This window comes from Bombus huntii, chromosome 14, assembly GCF_024542735.1.
Source record: "Bombus huntii isolate Logan2020A chromosome 14, iyBomHunt1.1, whole genome shotgun sequence".
NCBI classification, from domain to species: Eukaryota; Metazoa; Arthropoda; class Insecta; order Hymenoptera; family Apidae; genus Bombus; species Bombus huntii.
Window position 1 is genome coordinate 2479721 of NC_066251.1, and position 20479 is coordinate 2500199.

The following is a 20479-nucleotide window of genomic DNA, read 5'->3' on the forward strand; positions in this document are numbered from 1 at the left end:
CCTAAAAAATGCTCCTAATAATGTAATAATAATAAAAACAAAGATATTTTTAAGATACAATATAATGTATAAGAATACAATATATAAGAATGTAATACAATGTAAGAATATAAATACAATGTACAGGAATACAATAAAACTGACTAAAAAATCTGTAATAAACTCTTCTAAACATTACGCGAATTGAAAAATGTTATAGTTCAAAATAAAACAATATTATATATATATATATATATATATATATATATATATATATATATATATATATATATATATATATATATATATATATGAACAAGAGGGAGAATAGTTAAACATTTGATTAAATTCAACTTTTTAAATTTAAATTTTTAAACATTCTCATAAAATTAGAAAAAGATATTCTGATACAATTATTCGATTAATTACCTATTTATTGTTTCTTCATCATCCTGTTATTTTATTTATCCACGGTTCAACAATAAAATATTTCTTAAATAATCCCTTCTTACTATTTTAAATAATTCCTCTCTTAGTAATGTGCTATTTATAGTTCATGGAGTGTAGCCATACAAATTTCTTTTTTTTTTTTTATTTATTTATTGAAATTACAATCAATTCTCGCGTTGAGAAGCCATACAAATAATTCTAAAAACCTATTTCGTTACCAATATCCACAATATCTCAATATGTACTTGTAAAACGTATTTGAATATCCTTGTATTATAAAATTGATAGAATATATAACCTATACTTATCAATATGTCTTTTATCACCTATTAGGATTCTAGATTTTTTAAATCTGCTTGAATTTTATTACTCTAGTTTACAAAGAAAACCTACACGATGTAACCAGGATTTTATAGATTTTTAATATATGTTAAGTACATATTCAGTGTGCACTATACGTAAGAATTAACGAAACTTGAGTTTTCTGCAATATACGGAATAAATTCCATATTTGACGTATCATATAATATAAATGGGAAGCACAATTTTCTATTAAAACTAACTATTACAATACACTAATAATGAAAAATGCAATGCATGTTTCATATCTGAAAAAATTACGAATTAATCAGCTTTTATCCTTCATACATTTTGTGATTGGTACTATAATGTTTTGAAAAAAAAAAAGAAACATTCGTATTCAGAGCTAATAATGAGTAGTGTTCAAGTGTTCGAACATATATATATATATATGTAGTTTTCATAAAATAAATATAAATAAAATCTAAATATTTATTTCAATAAATGACTTAACTTTTTAATTTAACATTTACAATGGCGTCGCAGGTGTTATGGTTATAAATGGCTTTAGTTTTCTTCTTGTTTTATTTACTAATGACGCTGACCGCTTTATATTTGATTCTAAAAAAGATTAAATGTTAATATACATATAATAGATTATTATTAGCTTTTATACTGAGAAATAACTTTGGCGTTAAGAAATTTCTCTTTCGTATTTATTTTGTTATATTTAAAATTCAAATACTTTAAGACTACTTACTAATTGCAGAATACGTATATAATTGCTTTAAAACGGCAACTGGTCTTATGGGTTTCGTATCGATTCTAGGTGAAACTTCCAGTGTTTCTTCCTCAATAAAGTAGAAAATAGTTATAATTACATTCTATATAGATATAATATTAGGAGAATAAATATAGCAATAACACAAACCTTGTAAATTTATGTTCGGTAACGATGTACTCCGTCTTTTTCCAAATTTGTTTATTGGGCTATGCTCTTCTTGAAATTCAATTGCATCATAGTACTCTGTACTAGAGTTTGATTCACCTGAGTAAGGTAAAAGAAAGCTTTTCTTATTAAAAAGTACTTCATTAATTAATTTTCAATTTTAAAATTGAAATTAAGTTGTATGTTTGTTATATACAATTATATTAAATAATATTTATACTGTATAACATTTTGTTTAGAAGTAATGTGTTTAAAGTAATTTTTGTTACTCATTTTTCTTCTATTAAAACATTTTATCACTTACAATCCCAACTTTCCATCATTTCAACTTCTCTTTATGATTGCTGACTGCTTACTAAGGGATGGAATGTAAATCCTATACTATTTCGGGACAAAAAACGTTACATTTGATTTAGATGTTATGTTTACCAACAAACTTTAAAATACGTGTAAATTTATAGCTAACGATACTCTTCACTAAAAAAGATTCTATTATGGATTAAACAGGATTTGCTTAAAATTTTAATTTTTAATATACATATGTAAAAGATAATGGAAAAGATACAAGATTCTTTTCGTAGTTAATTTTCATTGAAAAAGTTATAAAATATGAAAAGAATTGTATTTCCGTTTTGTCTTTGCCGCGTATCGTAACGTCACTGATAACCATTGGTAGCATTGATGAAGGAGTGAGCCCCTTATTTTCTTTGCCGATATATAGTATTTTGAAATATCACGTGGCTTTCTATCGCAATTGTATCTTTGGTAATTAATACTTGATACCACGGTCGTATTTTAATACCTAAAGTTTTATTCTGGTAATTTATAGAATTTACAGTTAAGTAAAAATAAAATATCCCTATGTTGTTTATTTTTCAGTTAAATCGCTTTTCATTTCATATATGGTGTTTAATTCTAGTTTTATGAACGATCAACACATGCAGATGACAGTAGAACATAATATACTGAAATAATTTATTATATATAGGAAATAATTTATTATGCCGTAACAGATACAATATATATAAAAACAATTCTTTTGATTTATGTATTATTTTATAAATTGTAAAAATATTTTACAATTTATAAATATTTTAATGTTTACAAGTTTGAATTATATAAAATATGTACTTTTTTAAATATAATAAGGTAAAAAGGTAATGTTTTCGTTCATTATTCACAATGGAATGTTGTGAAGATACAGAAACAACTACAAAACCTGTTGTAGATACGGTAAATCTTAAAACTTAAAATTAATATTTTCTTGATGAATTTATAAAAAATTTATAGAGTAATTATTAAATTTTTATTAATATAGTACTTTCTATTTTATTGTATATTTTAGCCAGAATCAGTGGCGATTGAAGAATCATCAATTTTCAAAGACACAAAAGTGTCACAAGATTTTCAAAAAGAAGAAATTTTAAGAGGGAGAAAAGGAAAAGGTGCTACAGAGAAAATACCAGTAGTCGCGGAAAAGATAAGAGAAAATATTACAGGGAAAATACCAGAAGTAACAGAAAAATTAGAGGAAGATATTATAAGGAAAATACCAGAAGTACAAAACAATGAAAGCTTGCTACTTACTAGTGAAATTGAAGCTATAAAAAATATAGAAGAAACATACTCAACCAATTGGTTTTATTACAATTGGAATAATTCTCCAAGATTATTATGCGAAGCAACTGCAGAATATCAGACAACTGAATCATATGAAAATTTTACAAAGGGTTGTCAGTGGTCTCCTGATAGAACATGTTTACTAGTACCTTCAGAAGATTTTAGGATTCGAATTTATGAACTCCCTACAGAATTATATTCTGAAAAAATTCCTTCAAATTTATCATCCACAAAATTTTCAGCAGCTTTAACAGTAAAAGAAGGAGGACTTATATATGATGCTTGTTGGTATCCTTTTATGAATTCATGGGAACCTGCAAGTTGTTGCTTTTTAAGTACAAGTAAAGAAAGTCCTATACATTTATGGGATGCTTTTAATGGTGAATTAAGAGCAACTTATCGAGCTTATAATCAGTTAGTAATATAAATAGTTTACCAATATATTTATATTTTCATTAAGTTTTTATTAAATATTCTATTCTGTTGTTAGAGTTGATGAAGTAGAAGCTGCAATTAGTATACAATTTATTGACTCTGCTAAAGAAGTATGGGCTGGCTTCAAAAATGCTTTAAGAGTGTTTAATGTGGAACATCCAGGTCGCCAAATAAATACCATTCAATTTAAAAGAGATTTTCCAAATGTAATAGGTCTAGTTTCCTGTATTCGAGAAAATCCAATTATGCCAGGATTAGTTGCTTTTGGTACATATTCTAAGAACATTGGTAAGTAAATGATATCGATTATATTTCATTATGAAAATATCACTAATGCTAACAATATAATTCTGATAATTCACTTATATACTTTTGTTAGGTTTATATAGAGATGGGCCATTATGTACTTTTAAAACAGGAAGCGGAGTGACTCAAATTGAATTTAGCCCTTGTGGAACAAAATTATTTTCTGTAGTTAGGCGTAGTAATGAATTTTTATGTTGGGATTTGCGTAACCCAGGTAATGTTCTGTACTCCCTTGAAGGACGCCAGTCTGATACAAATCAGAGAATTCAGTTTGACATTACATCTAATGGAGACGAAATAGTTTCGGGTATGTTAATAAGTAATTATTAAAATATGTTATATTATTGCAAAGATAATTCCTCTTATTATTTTAAATATTTTAGGTGGTACAAATGGAGATATTAAAATTTGGAAATTACCACAAAGTTCAAATTGCGAAGATCTTAATGCATCACATAAAATAAAATTATCATGTGACTGTATAAATGGTGTAAGCTTGCACAAAAGTTTACCCATCATTGCTACCAGTACAGGACAAAGGTTTTGTGATAGCCTACCACAAGGTAGGGACAATAGTGTACGACTATGGTTGTGTTCTTAACTTGATAGTATAATAAACTATTGTAAAAATAGATACAATTACTATTTTATATATATATGGACCTTTCATGATTTGATATATGTATAACATAGATTTTTAAATAAAATATTTATATGATTGCATTTTATTATTTAACTATACAGAACTAAGTTTATCTACGTAATTTTTAAATAAATTGAGTATTTACTTGTACCAATAAATGACATAAAAGTGAAATTTTTAATGGATATAAAATTTATAATAAAATACATTTATAAATAAAAATGATATTTTTATTTTTTAACTTTTTATAATTGAATAACTTTAATTTAAAAGTAAATTAAATAAATGTTTGTAAATCAATTTCTTATTATTTCTAATAATTTCTAGAAAAAATTATGTTTGAAATATTTCAATTTATTTCAAATACTTTATTTACGAATACAAAAGTTCAAATCTAATTACTATAAATTTGGTATTTTCTTTTAATTTGTTTGATGTGTATATTTGGGAGGAAGTACAACAAACGCGTACATGGTAAGTACATGCATTGAAGTAGCATATAAAGGAAGTACAAAGCTTTTTAAAAATTATTTCAAGCAAATATAAAAGTTATAAATATAAATAACTGAATGGAACCTGCTAAAATTCATATTTAAATAAAGTCAAATAATATTTTGCTTATAAATAGAAATTGTTAATGTTTTTAAACAGCATTAAACAAATATTCAATTTTATCTTTGTTCTACCTACATAGTCGTGGATCTGTACATTACAATTTACAATGTACATTAGTGCGTCACAGTCGAGTGAGTCGTCGAGTCAACTTCAGTTTTAGTTTAATATTTGAGCATCACGTGGTAGGGATACATATTTTGGCGGACAGACGATTTTTACTGATACGCATTTTTCGAATTGTATTACGCAGTTTACAAAGTGCCTCTATAATTTAGATACGTAACAAAATAAAGGATATTTTTGTCTTAATAATTAACATAATTCCTTGATTAGATGTAGCGAAAATCTATTGAAAACGGTATCTGAAGTTTACGTGCACTTTGCAAACTCGCCGGGAATGTGAAACGTTGAACTGTTGTATACCCAATTGTATCTCTTTCCAAAAACAAAACTTGTTTTCGTTGGTTGCATTGTGATTTCCTGACACAAAGAAAAAGGCGGGGAGAGGGAAAAAAAGGTAGGAGAAAGGAAAACGTAAACAGAGAAATGAAGAAAGAGCTAAAGTAGAAGGTGTGTGGCAATATGCGCTATGTATTAATGCGTACTAATACTTAATAATTGCTTACTACAACCTGTTTTCTCGGCTGTTTGTAGGAGATAGTCTTTGAAGATATCGAATGTCTATAAAAAAAGATTTTCGAAGGGAATCAGTAAACGATTTCATTTTAATTTCATGTGATATATTAGTAAGAGCGCAGAAGATCTTATTTTAATTTTCGTGGAAAATTCTTCGTAAACACATTTTTGATGAGATGAACGAAATTCCATTGTAATTCTTTGAAAGACGAAGATTTGTAGAATGGCTTCTAACATGCAATCTTTCCCGCGAATGCTGAAAATGCTGCGGGAAAATAGCAATATCAAGGAAAAACGTGAAGCTTTAACCTATATCCGCAGGTACAAATTTCGATATTTTTATCTGTAAATTCATATATATATATATATATATATATATATATATTACCTTATTTTATTTATACCATATCATATTTTAATTATAATAACATTATTAGCTTTTTTATATAAAATATATTGTATTGTAATATGTAGATTTTGTTAAATTTGCTAATAATTATGTTACTTTCAGTAACAGTAAAAAATTAGAATCTACAAAATCTATTAAAGAAGAGCAATATAAGGAATTATGTAAACTGGTTATAGATGCATTTGCAAATGGAAATAATGACATACAGAACGAAGCATATGAAACATTAAATGTAGTTATTCAGGACTTCAAAGATCATACTTTAAATTTATTTGAAGCTATGTGGCAGATAAGTCCAAAAAATAGGTTTGTTTGTATAAAATTTTAAATTTTAATAGTTTTTGTTAGTGGTAAACTATAATTTTATTGGTTTATGTAAGCATTAATAATTTCAGTAACTTCTTTCAATCATTGCAATTTCAGATTAAAAATTCTTAAGTTATTAGAGGTAGTTGAAGACAATGCTATATCAACATTTGCTTATGACGCATATGCTGTAAACTTCTTTAATAATTGTATGTGTACAATACAAACAAATACAATGCCATGGACGGCATCAAATGCATGCGTAGATAATCTACAAGCATTGATAGATGCAGAAACTAAGCCACTATCAGATGACCAAAGGGTAGAAGAAGAAACAATTAACTATTGTATAACTTTATTAAGAAGATTGTATAAAGTGGCTGCAACAACATCAGATATTAAAGTTCAAAGAGTATGTAAGCAATATTTGTAATATTACAAAAATATAAAAATACTAAATTGAATGTCTTTACAGTTTCATGCCCTGTTAATGGATAAAGTAATACTGTTAGCTTATATGGGTCATAAAAGACAAAGAGGTCCTGCTTTGAAACTTTTACAACAAGCTTTAGCTACAAATATAGTATCACATGTTCGTACTAAACTAGCACCTGCATGGACTCGTTATATAGCAACATTACAGTCTACATACTGCAAACGTATGTTACTTTTAGTATCTACATGTGAATTAGATTGGGCTACACAATGGAATGTTAGTATTCAGTTTCTTGGTGTGGACCTCCATCGTGGTGCTGGTTTAATAAATAATTTATTAAGTGTTGAAGAAAAAGCATTTAAATCTACAGATACAATTATACGCAGGTATATATAACGCTTATATCAATAATTATATTTTTCATTAAAAATTAGAAATAATGATGATAATATCTTATGGTACAGGCAAGCATTTCTTTCATGGAAATTACTGGTGGACAATTTTGCTTTAGACCCACAAGAACTTGCTACTGCTAGACGAGTAAAATTGTTATGTATTCCATTGAATGCCAAAAATAGTAAAACTGAATTAATAGCATTAACAAAGTTAGAAGTTTGGTGGCATGTAATTATTAAGCTTTATAAAGACATTCAGAAATTTGTTAATCCCGTAATCACACAGTTTTTAAATTTTTGTTTTGGACCTCTTGGAGATACACCATTATTATCTTCAAAGTTTGATGTGGTAGCCTCACCAGGAAAAAGATTTTTTAAAACAAAAGTTGTTGCTGTGGATGCTTTATGTCAACTTCTTGTCACAAAACAAGATAGTTATACTGCTCCAATTTTGGAAGAAAGACTTCCGCATCCTATATCTGATGTTGTCTTTCGAGAATGTTATAAAAGTATAATTCACAGTGTAGGAGAAGCTCTGCTTGTACTGAGCCAACTTACAAATGCAGAAATGAAAAACAGATATCAATTTGGTAAAATACTATGGACAAGCTTGGTCAGTTATGTAAAAATTAAAATTAGATCAGAATCAAAAGTTGCAGAAAAGGTTGGTTTAAATATTATTAATGAAAAATACATGATTGTTTTAAAATACATTTATATAAAATAATTGCTAAATGATATTTTACAGGAGATTATGTATAAAGATATGACACGGGTTATTACAGAATTAACAAACTATGCTGGGGATAAACCAATGATTAAAGATTTGATTCTTGACACAATCTTATTTGAAATTGCTGATTTGAGTACAGATTTTGATTTTCAAGATGATACATTGTCAAAATTGGTATTCAAATTTCTACAAACTTCAATTCTAAATAAAGCTGAAAAGTGAGTATTGATACAAATATATATTAGTACTAATACTAGTGCAACATATGTTATTGTTATAAAAAGATTCACTGAAATATATTATAACTGTCTCTTTAAGGAATCATTATAAAGCATTAAAATGTCTTTTTTGGCAATGTATTAAGTCTCAAAAGAAAAACATATATTATTTACATGCATTTAATTGTCTGAAAGAAATGCATGAAAAAATATATTTACTATTAAATGCAGAAGATAAAAATGAGTAAGTTATAGGCAATTTAAAATAGTAATTAATATTAATTATAAAGTTAATTTTATCTTACCTTTTTATTATTTTTACAATATTTTCCAGATCTGTTATTCTTGAATTATGGTTTATTTTGGCATGTGTATTAGGAGAATACATGAGTGATATACAAGAAATTAATGAAGGAAGTACTACAGAACATAACTTTAAAACTGTTGAATCTATTGTAGCATTTCCATTTATGTATATAAATTTGGAGGACCACAAACAGGTTAATTTTATTAAATAATTCATAACTTCTAAATTACATACATAAACTTTTATCTTAGTTTGTATGCTATTTATGGTAGGTTCAAGAAGTAGCAAAGGCTTGGAAATGTTTATATAAGCATTTCGAAATGCGAACAGATCTTATAACAACAGTAAAATCAAACGAAATTTTGTTAAATATTGCAAGTATTATGCAACATTGTTTAACAGAAAATAGAGGGTCTTCTAATCTTATTTTAAACTGTTTAGACATTTTGCTGAAAACTATCAACTATAAGCTTTTATTGGGTATGTTACTGATTTAACGGAAGTTTGGAAAGAAACAATCTTAATGAATGTATAAGATAAATATTTAATTTTCAATCTAACTTTCAGCGAATACAGAAGTTCCATCTATTATACATCTTATCGTGGATCTTGTCATGTACTTTTTATCCCATAAAAGAACTAAAGAATGTGAACGTGCTCTTAAAGCACTGTCAGCAGTAATTATTACTATCTATGGATATAATGCAGAGAAAGCAATATTATATTTGCTCGTTTGTAAACCTGCTATTGAGCTCATGCTTCAATCTGAATTAGAAATGCTACATAAAGAGGTATACATACTTTTTAATATTCTTTTATATTTAGTTGATATAATATTCATTTAATTGATGAATATTCTACAATATTTAATTGAATATATAATAAAAATAGAATTAACCTTAAAATATTTCATTTGTAGATAGCAAGTACATGGGAAAGTGTAATTATAATTTTTAAAGGACTTGGTAAACTAATAAATTATAGTCTTCTTTCATCTTACAAAAAAATAATTATTAAAGCATTAAATCATTCAAGTCTTGATATACAAGTTCAAACAATGTCTCTCTTCCAATTGAAAAATGCGTTATGTGATAGTCCTAAATTAATATTGGAAGAAATTGAAAAAGAAGTAGTGACAAATAAGATATTAAGCAAGGCTGAAATTACAGAAATGAAAAATGATCAAATTGAAAAGTCACTAAACCAAGTAAGTAGTGGTTTCTTAAAAGGAACTAATAGCCAAAAATTAGTTAAGGAATCAGAACCAGTCAAAAATACAGAAAAGAAAGTATCAATTGACACAGAGTCACAGGTATATACATATATATATATATACAGGAATTTATGTAATAATTGTAAATATGTTTCTTCTGTAACTGTTATACTTTGCATTTTTTCAATTACAGGATTATGTTTTCATTAAAACAAACTTAAAGTTTGATGTCAATCGCTTGACAGAACACCAGAAAGAGTCTTTGAAACGAAGGAAAGAAGATATTGCAGCATTGTATAATGATTTGTCACAATCTTCATCACAAGATACTCAAAATTTACAAGAATGGTTTGATAAAAAAAGTAAAAGTTTAGGAGAAGCAGAGAAAGATCATAACAAAAAAGATAATATTTCAATAAGAAATATGTTGGACGATGATGCAAATAAAGAAAACAAAATTGAAATGAAGGAATTAGAAGCAGTTAGTAAATCAATTGCTGAAAATGATACAAAATCAACAGACAACGTTGAACAAAACATACCATTAGAATCCATACAAAAAGCAAAAGATAATGCTTACAGTAATGAAAATTTGCTTATAGAAGAAGATCAAATGATAACGGTGAAAAATGCTTATGACAATGCAGATCCAGAAACTTCAGCAGATTTAGATGCTAATACACAAGAGAAATCTTTAGAAAATAAAGATGACAAAAGTCTATCTCCATCTATGTTAGATAGTAGTAAACGACGCAATCGTTATAATGTTGCTGTAAAGCCTGTTACTTCGTCAAAACTTGAAGAAATTATTTACAATCAACCGGGACAGTCAAACACAAATAAAATTTTGCGAAGCAGCTTAAAGACGAAATTAATCCACGACAAGTCTGAAATAATTAATAAACAAAAAGCATCGGAAAATGTAGAAAATAAATTGACCAAAGAAGAAAAAAGAGGTATTAAACGAAAATCAATTTCAGATAGTGAAAGCGAAACAACTAATGTGCGTCAACGAAGGAAAGTTCTTTTAACGGAGACAGCTAGTGATAGCGATAGGTGTGAATCTGTAGAAAATGATAATGCAGTAACGAGTGTAATAGCAATTGATGAAGCGAATTTAAGCCAACGTACTAGGAATGAAATATCTCGTTTACGTATAAATATGGTATTTGACAGTCCCTTATCACGTAGTCGGCGATCCAAATGTTGTGATGATAAAAAGCAACCAGAAGAAAACAAAGGTGCTAATATTGCAAAGAGAGAAGCAAGACATAGAGGCAGACCTAAGAGATCGGATAAAGTTGAAGTTAAAAAAGGTGAAGATACAAGAAAGATCTTACAAAATAAAAAGAGTGGATTAGAAGAACAAAGAAAAGTCAAAGAAAATACAAAAGAAGAAACTGCAGAGACAGAAGTTAATTCAAAAAGTATACCAAATAATAAGTGCGATTTACTTAATACCGAAAGAGCTATTGAAATTAATGATACTGTTCAAAATATTAAATTTACTGAAGGTAGAAGTCACACTCAAGATGATATGGAAGATGTAGTAGAAGATTCACAAGCATTATCTAAATTAGATAAAAGTAAATTATCAAAAGTAAGAATTGAACTTAACAAAATTGAAGATACAAAAGCTATTTCACAGAATAAAAAGAATTCATTAGAAGGAGAAAAAGAAGTAGGGGAAAAGAAACAAAAAGAAAATGTACAGACAGAAATTACTTCAAAAAGTATATCAGATGATAAATGTGATTTACTTTATACAAAAAAATCTACTGAAAATAATGTTGAAGTAGTTAATAATAATAAATCATATAGCGAAACACAAATTTTAAATCAAGATCTTAAGTCCATAGAAGGAAAAAATCAAACTCAAGATGATGCAGAAGATATAGTAGAAAGTTCCCAAGAAATATTAGAATTGTTAAAAAAATGTACTGAAAAACAATGTTTTATTAAAATTAATAAAGTGGACGATATTTCTCCTTTGATGAAATGCTGTGATGCTACAGCTGAGAATGAGGAGGTAGCTAAAATTGTTTCAAATGATTGTGATAACGACAATATCAAAGTTCCTAAAGATAATGTTAAGGAATTTGAAGAAACCAATGAAATCAGTATCAATGAACCAAAGATTTCAACTCCTATTATTGAAAATAATTTATGTGATAATGAAAAGGATAGTGTATCTGAAGTGCAAAAAGTAAATGATGGATCAGTGTTTAAATCCTTGCTTGAGTTATCATCGCCTAAAAGTAATATCAAACGCCAGACAAAATTAAAAACCTTCTCAGCACAAGGACGTGCAGCTCATATGTTAGGGTTAGTAACAAAACAAGCAAGAATGGAAGCTGAAGACTATGTAATAAATTTAGATGAAGAACATACAGTTAAAAGAGTAAAATCCAAAGATACGGACAATGATATGTTGCTTGGAAAAAAAGAACAAGCACCTATGTTGAAAGAAGTTGATAAAATAACAGCAACATGTAGCAGCAGACAAGAGAAAATTTTTAATAATATGAGGTCAACAGATTATTGTTCTTCCCCTCCAATAAAATTATTTTCTAATTTGAAAAATGATGGAGAAAAAGTTTTCACAAAAGCTGACAAATCAGTAGATTGCATATCTGCACAAACTGATGCTCAAAGTGATAAAATAGGTGAAGAAACCATGCTTCAAGTAGATGAACTGCCAATTCTAGAATGGTCAAGTGCAAATCCACCTTCATTGACTGCATCTCCAAGTGCAAGTATATTGAAACGTCAACGTCAATATATTCCAGAACCTGATCCTGAAGCTGTAACTCCTAGTAAGGTAATCTTTTTCAAATGTATAACAACAGGCTATTTAATAAAATATAAAAATATGATTTTATTTATAATTTTATTTATAATTTACATATTTTTATAATTATATTGATATAATACAAAAAATAAATATTTTTATAAAATAAATATAATAGATATTTTTTAACGTAATATTAGAATCCATTAAGACATGTTAATTGTGATATATTATATTTTATTATAGCGAAAAAGAGTAAGCTTTGCGGATCCTCCAGTTTCAAAGGAAATGGGATATGAAATTACATCTACTGACTCAATCTATAAAGCTATTAAATTTACTTCACGTGGACTAGTACGTAAGGATTCGCCATTAAGGTTAAAACAAATTAAGCAGAAATTGGTATCAACAGACTCAGATAAGTTGGAAAAAGATGAAGAAACTGATGTGACAAATGCATCCGAAGTTGACATACAATGTGAAAGAGAAAACGAATTATTGACAAAAATAGCTGAAGAATTAGAATATTCAGAGAATGTTACTATAGATACTGATGTGCAAATGTGTAATTCTGTAGAAGATGAGTCAACAAATGCAGTTCCAATGCCAAATAATATTAAAATTAATAATTTAAATATTGAACTTGAAATTACCCAAGATTCAACGTCTTCCAAACATGTAAAACGGACATTTACAAGCAAAACAGATCAAAGTCAAAAAGATGAAATTTTGGAAGTATCAAAAGATTGTAATGTTAGTTTAGAAAATAATGAATTTGATCATTCAATGACACAGGAAGACATGTTTACCGGAATAGATACTAAACATAATGATTTTGTTGAAGAAAGGACTTCTGATGTTGATACAAGCGCTATAGAAAATACATCTATTATGAATAATTCATTAGATCTGCTGAAATTCAATGTTCAGGACAATTCTATAATAAAACATTCTTCAGAAAAACATGCGAATTCTGAATATTTAGACGATACAATAGATGCAGCAAACCTTACTGTATTGAATTCTTCAGCAAACTCAGACGAAATTTTCTGCGGAAAATTAATAAGGACTAGTACACAAGCAACTGAGAATATGCAAGAGAATATCCAAGAACAAGATACTCTACCCGTTACAGATTCAGTATTTGGAAGCTTACCTTCAAGTCAAGACAGTGAGAATACAAGCGAATTTAATGTAGAAACTCCACATCCAGAATTATTAGATTCTATTCAACCTATATATCGCACATTAATACTGTGTAAAGAACCTATAACATCTATCATTGATCATTTGACTAATCCTCTTTGGGTGCAACATTTACTTACGTGTTTTAAACATAGAAATATTCAAACCATTGGGGATCTCGCCCAATTATCTGAACGTGAAATAAACAGAATTCCAGTAAAGAGTAATTCAAAAGTTGAATTTGTAAAAAATGTTTTAAAATGCTTTGAGAAAAAACATGCTGAAAAAGTATCAAATAACAACGAAGTATCATGTTCTGTAAATATTAATGTACCTGCATCTACACGGAAAGTAACGACCGAAGATCAAGTAATAAAAAGCAGCACTGATGAAATACGTCATGAATTAATAAATCATATACCATTAAGCCGGTCAAGCTCTAGTACAGTTTTTAACAATGTTATAATCGATAAGAATGCATGTAAGATGTTTAAGGAAACAACAGAATCAGCTTCAAATGAATTGTCAAATATGCTTACAGTTGATGCTTCTAAAACTAATTCTCAAGCAACGTATGAAGTTGCACAAACGACTGGATCAGAATCATCAAATGTGACAACTACGTATGTTAATAATAGTATTAAATTATGTATTTATTCTTTTTTCCTTTATGATGATTGTATAACAAAATTCTGTTTTTATTTAGACAAATTACGAGTATACCAGCATCATCTAAGGTTACCATTTCTACATCAGAAAATGATACTGAAAATTCTAGCTCTTGCGCTAGAAATGCAGTGACAACAACACAAGCAACAAAAACTGTTGGAACCTGTACTAGTATTGACTCTATTTATCTATCCAAAGCAGGAGCGAATAAAGCGACAAAATCGGTTGCAGCACAAATGGCTTTGGAAGACCTTTTGGATGAGATAGATGTTAACTTAGTGCTAGAAAGTGCAGTAAGGAGATGCACTCCAGAAAAACTTCTTCTACAATATAAAGTAAATATTTTGTTTGTATTTCCGTATGACGTTTCATCACAGTTCTAATGCTAATTAAAAATTAAAAGATATTTAGCTGAAAATATACAATTATTTGTTTTTTCAGAATAAAATGAGACATGTATCACAGGTGGAATTGGAAAGTGAAACCATCAGAATGCTTGGCACTGAAAATAGAAAAAATTCTAATGAAGTAATATTGAAGATGGCATGCCGTGCTTGTGGAGTGAATAAAGTTTTGCTTCGGCTTCCTGATATTTTCAGTGCTGACAAACAATTTTTTGTAAAAGTATTGAATACATATAGAAAAAAGATAAAGACCAGTGATTGTTTGGATATTCTCGATTTTAACGAAGTTAAGGATGCTGTTTATGAAAAATGTATATCTTCAGAACTTGCTGAAATGTTGTCCAAAAAATTGAAAGAAGAAGAACAACAGGGGATAAGGAAGCCTATGACAGAATTATCTAGTTTAAACGCTATGTTAAAAAGAATGCCAATGGATGTAATCATTAGCCATACAGTCGCAAATGATGAATTAATACCACCGCGTGTCGTTTTAGATATAGCATTGCAAAATAATAGTCCAGCTGACATAGCGCAAGCTTTGGAATCTCAATCTTCTCCTGTTATGGAGAATATTTTCAGTAAACTTTGGTCTTCCCAGTTTGCAGTCGAATGTATCGAACAATTCTGTGAATCGAAAGAGGATTTATTAAAGATTTTTGAAGCAGTCAGTTCGAAGTTCAGTCGGGAAGATCTTCTCCAAGTATTCTATGAATCTATGAAGGCTAAGCTAATGGTAAAACAAGAGAATGACTAAAACAAGTGTTTTTATTTACTGATCGATTCATGATCTTTGTGTATGATATTTATTATTAATATTATTTGTAATTCTCAATGATATGATCCTTGACAACACTGACATGTATTATAGTATCGTTTTCTTCGCAAATTAAATTTTACGGAGAAATCTATCGATAGTATTATGTTATGGCATGACATATATTAACAGCTTTGTACTAAGATATAGAAGGTATTTATTAAGAGAATAATTGTCTCAATGATTTAATATTTTAAAATTCTGGTTGTAATTATATCGAATACCATCAATATCTGACTTAACTAAATATGCTTACTATAGTTGTTATGTTCTCATGTATTGTTTATTATGTAAAAAAAACAACATTTTTCATTATTTAATTTTCGATTATTTTTACATTTATTTCGTCTATTTCGTAAAGTCAATAATGTAATATGCAATAGCTCCAATTATAATTGGACATATTATTTTTATCGATAATTTGTAATTCCAATTTTGAGAATGTAAAAATAGCTACTTTGTATTATGTGATTGCTAGATTACTCATACAGAGAAGTACTTGAGACGTGACTATAAATTGAACCTTTTTGTAAATGTTATGTCATATAAAAGAAAAATACCCTCTGAGCAAGTAAGGATACTCGATAAGACTTAATGCAATAAAATACTGACTGACAGATTAATAGAATATGTTTCATTTCAAATGATGATCGTGCCACTACTTTGATTTTGGTGCGTTCAAAGAAAAGTATTCTATTTCAGTCAAAGTTAGAAATGAAAATTCAACTTATATAAATCTACTATACAAGCTACACATACAACGTCTATTAATTTTAAAGTATACAATATTGTAAATATTACGGATGTAGATTAACTGTAATAATAATTGTTGAAAAAATACCAATATAATCAGTTGGCTATGTATTGGTTACTATGTTGTTAATCTGTTTAGAAGTCAAGGATCAAATATGAATATTTAACACCTAGTTCTTACTAAATTGAGGTGGAAAATTCAAGTCATAGTTTTCCTTGTCTTAATTTAGGAAGAAAGGAAGAAAAAATTTGGAACAAAGTTAGAAAAAAGCTTTTGTTTCCATGTAAAAACTGTGTTCAAACTTTAAAGTATTTTGCACAGACTGGTACTTCAGAGATTATACATTTAAGTACTCTTTTTTGCGTAGAAAGAAAAAAATCTATTTTATAGGTAGTCTTTTGTGACTGTTTGCATTGAAAATAGAGGAGAAAGAAAGGATAAAAGCATAAAACAATGCATATGTATTTTTAAACGTGAATTGACCAAAAGACAGATTCAAATAAGTTCATATTTTTTACTGAAAGCTTGTTCATAATTAACAGTAACTTGAGAAGTTTAATTGCTGATATTGAAAATATCTTATATCAATAGATTTCATGAAATCTCTCATTAATATTAATCGTATCTCCACTGATTGTAATAAAAGCCAGCTATTTTTATCAAATGCTTTATTATTCTTTAGGATGTATATGAATATGTATAACATCTCAACATTACATGATCTGTGAATGAGAAAGTTGTTATTATTTGACTGTTACTATTCTTATGTTATTATCAATTGCCAGTTATTTTCTTTCGTGCAAATAAGTAAATTTAATCGTTAAAATTTTTCTTGTAATGAGATTCATCTGCAATGGATATTGAGCGAGTACTAACAATTGATTTGATTTGACATTTTCATGTTGAGATGTTATATAGTTTAGAAGTAATGTTGTACATACGAGATAGGTACCTTGACAGACAAGATGCACTTGTACCCGTCATATCGCTATAATAATGATAAAAAAAAGTATACATATAGTAAAAAATATAAAAAAAAAAGAACGTTAAATATACTATAATGGATGGTTACGAACATTTACTACCGATTATAAGAAATGATAAGCTTTAAATATTAAAAGTAAGCATTTTACAACGTTCTTTAGATATAATAACGACATATTTATCGTTATAAGCGCATGCTAATATCGATGTGAGATGTACGAGTGCCTCGAACAAGCAGATAATTATACATTTTCAAAGATTGACATTTTGCAAACGTTCAGGTCTTACTTTGCGAAAAACAAGATCTAACGGCAACAATAATAATTTTTCATTAGTGAAAATCTATAGGTAGGGATAAATTGATATGTGTTTATGATTAGTCATTTTCTCCGTATGTCTCACAAGTTAGTGTTTTAAGTAAAATATCTTAAAAAAAGCAGCTTGCTCCTTTCTGCGTTACAGTTTGGTATGATTTATCAGCACGAAGGAAAACAAAATTTCTTCAGTTTTATTAATTAGAATTTATGTTTTAGAATTTAATTTTCGGAAACTTATTTCTCTAATGGACGTTCTAGCTGTTAATTTTTAAAATGAAGATTCTAAAAGAGAAAGAAAATAGAAAAAAAAAAAAGAAGGAAAGAAAGATTAATCGAAGGTTGCACCAATTTTTTCTTTTTTAGGATTAATAACCGCAAAAGCAATTTTGTTGCACGTATCTTTCCAAAGAAGTCTAGTTTATGTAGTAATTTGTGGCTTTTAAATCCTCAAGATTTCTTAATTGGAAAAATCCGTATGTGATCAAAGTAACTATTTATTTATTCGTGTGAATATGAAATTTAAATTATTGGCAGATAACGTACTTCTCTTTATCTAATCTGATCGAAAGGAGCTATATACTTCTGCTAATGCATTAATCATATACATATGTGTAAACGATTTCAGTTACAGTTTAAGCGGTATATACATAGGTTTTCTTGGGTCTTAAACGATATGATACACGTAACAATGATAAATTGTATAATAGATTATACACGTATCCATGTGTGACCTGTAATGATAAATCAATATTTTATACAAATTGATAAGACACAATAAATGAATTTTATAGTCGTCCTATATGCATTTTATCTGAAAACCTGCTTCGCAACACTTGCAGACATTTCGCGAGTGATTTTGATTTTCTCCATTTCTATTTTTAAAAGCAAAGTCGTGGACGTTTTCGAAAAATCGTTCAACTACAATTATTATATCGTTCATGCACAAAGATTACAGCGGTAATGTTATCAAAATTCAATTCGTATTTATATTTTATACTTATGAATTATTTAATTTGATCTTTTTTTTTATTTAATTGATTTTAAACAACGACAGAATCCTCTCTCGCAAAAATGTAGGTTTGCCAGCGTCTTTACTTTTCATTTCGTCTTAAAACATCAATTTTGAGACGCGAAAACAATTCTTTCCGTATTAATACCTATCATTTATAACAGCGAGTATCTATTTTTAGCTACGGTGCTCCATAAATACGTTTTCGTGTAAAGCCGTAATCGCGTACGCGTCTTATTTGAGACATTATCCACGCTTATTGGATCGAAATCAGAGAGATACGCGTTCAATTATATTTGAAATTGTATATTCCCAAAGAAACTTGTATCAAAATACGATGCCCGCTCTTCGACGTCAGGGGATGCGCGCCATATTCTGCTTCTTATAGCACGTGTAATCGATACACGAAATCCAAAGAGTTATGTATTTATTATTCACATTCTATTTTTCGTCGAACAAACGTAGAGAAAAAAATGCTATACGTATGATGTACGTGTTATGAAACAAGCCATCGAATTAAATCGTACGTGTATTTGTGGGAAATTCGAGCGTGCAAAAGTGCATAAAATATGCAAAGTAAAATTCTCCTTATAATATTTATCATACGAGGCAAAACTTTATTTAGATTCTATTTTTCTGGACGTGCTCGGTAGAATATAAATTAAAATATAAAAAAAGCACATACGGACATCTGTTTTTTTTTTTCAGCAATGACCGGAAAGAAAGGCTGGTAATTATTAAATTTAAATATTGTTATCTATATTATCAAAAATTATTAAAATTTTCTTTAAGATCAAACAGAAACGTCGTTTCCCATTTATTTCAAAGTACTATAATAATCTTTAGTATGAATAGAAGTTTCGAAGCTATTAACTGACTTACTTTTAATAAAGAAACATAATGAAACTTATGAAACTAATTATCTTTGTATTTATGAAGGGAGTATAAGTTTCAGAAATATCTATCCCGAAAAAGCGAAGGGCCTAATAAATCTAAATTAAAATATTCACATTTTTGTTTGTTTCGTCCAACACCTGTTTGCAACGCCAAATATTTTGTTACAACATATCTGTGGCAGTGTCAAATATTAGAAATTCATCGATATTTCGTGAACTCAGTTTTCAATACTGAACAATAAGTTATCACGATAAATACCATGAAAATGTCGATATTTTTAATATGCTATCGTATCTGTATCAAGCTGTGATCTTTATTATTAAATCATGACTTGGCCAATCGGTTATTAAACGACTAAGGAAAGCGATAAGTAGTTTAATTACTTGGCTTATAATGGCTGTACTCGGAAAAAGAGTAACGTCACGTTAGTGGGAAATGCTCGAGAATTTGTAAAACGAAGAAGCTCGTTTTATAAAAATGTTAATGCGTGTGGCAGTCGAATATCGTCAAACAATATCGTTAAAATTATCGTTAAATAAAGAGAAAGAAAAAGGATCGAAGAAAAGTGTAAAGTGTTGTATAAAAAGTATCATTTTTGATAGAATGATTTAAGGCTTAAGGAGAGAAAGGGTATTTTCCACTGTTTTTAAAACAATATGACACTATATCCGGGCACTGCATCGATCCATACAGTTTTACACAGGT

At 28.1% G+C, this 20479-nt stretch overlaps 3 protein-coding genes across 4 annotated transcripts in view; 2 read left to right on the forward strand and 1 right to left on the reverse strand.

Moving 5' to 3' along the window:
- LOC126873358 (E3 ubiquitin-protein ligase TRIM71) overlaps positions 1-20479 on the reverse strand; it is a 51242-nt gene that overhangs the window by 15979 nt on the left and 14784 nt on the right. Inside the window, exons 3-5 of the mRNA XM_050634143.1 lie at positions 1661-1777; positions 1490-1580; positions 1244-1350 (exon numbers count right to left, since the gene is read on the reverse strand). The gene's annotated coding sequence lies outside the window, so the exon portion shown is untranslated. The remainder of the gene's footprint in view (positions 1-1243; positions 1351-1489; positions 1581-1660; positions 1778-20479) is intronic.
- On the forward strand, positions 2584-4762 carry LOC126873362 (telomerase Cajal body protein 1). Its single transcript, XM_050634150.1, has 5 exons — positions 2584-2911; positions 3024-3712; positions 3789-4021; positions 4113-4346; positions 4423-4762. Exons 1-5 carry the CDS (start codon positions 2861-2863, stop codon positions 4638-4640), a joined length of 1425 nt encoding a protein of 474 aa, XP_050490107.1. The 5' UTR covers positions 2584-2860; the 3' UTR covers positions 4641-4762.
- Positions 5080-18665, forward strand: LOC126873355 (telomere-associated protein RIF1-like). Of its 2 annotated transcripts, none has more exons than XM_050634130.1 (16): positions 5080-5867; positions 5952-6254; positions 6445-6648; positions 6766-7060; positions 7124-7470; positions 7549-8143; positions 8228-8430; positions 8531-8674; positions 8765-8930; positions 9010-9217; positions 9305-9528; positions 9657-10049; positions 10144-12771; positions 12988-14549; positions 14633-14930; positions 15037-18665. In XM_050634130.1, exons 2-16 carry the CDS (start codon positions 6157-6159, stop codon positions 15751-15753), a joined length of 8082 nt encoding a protein of 2693 aa, XP_050490087.1. In that variant the 5' UTR covers positions 5080-5867; positions 5952-6156; the 3' UTR covers positions 15754-18665. The 2 variants fall into 2 exon arrangements, with proteins under 2 accessions (XP_050490087.1, XP_050490088.1); XM_050634131.1 differs by having other exon boundaries at positions 9657-9944.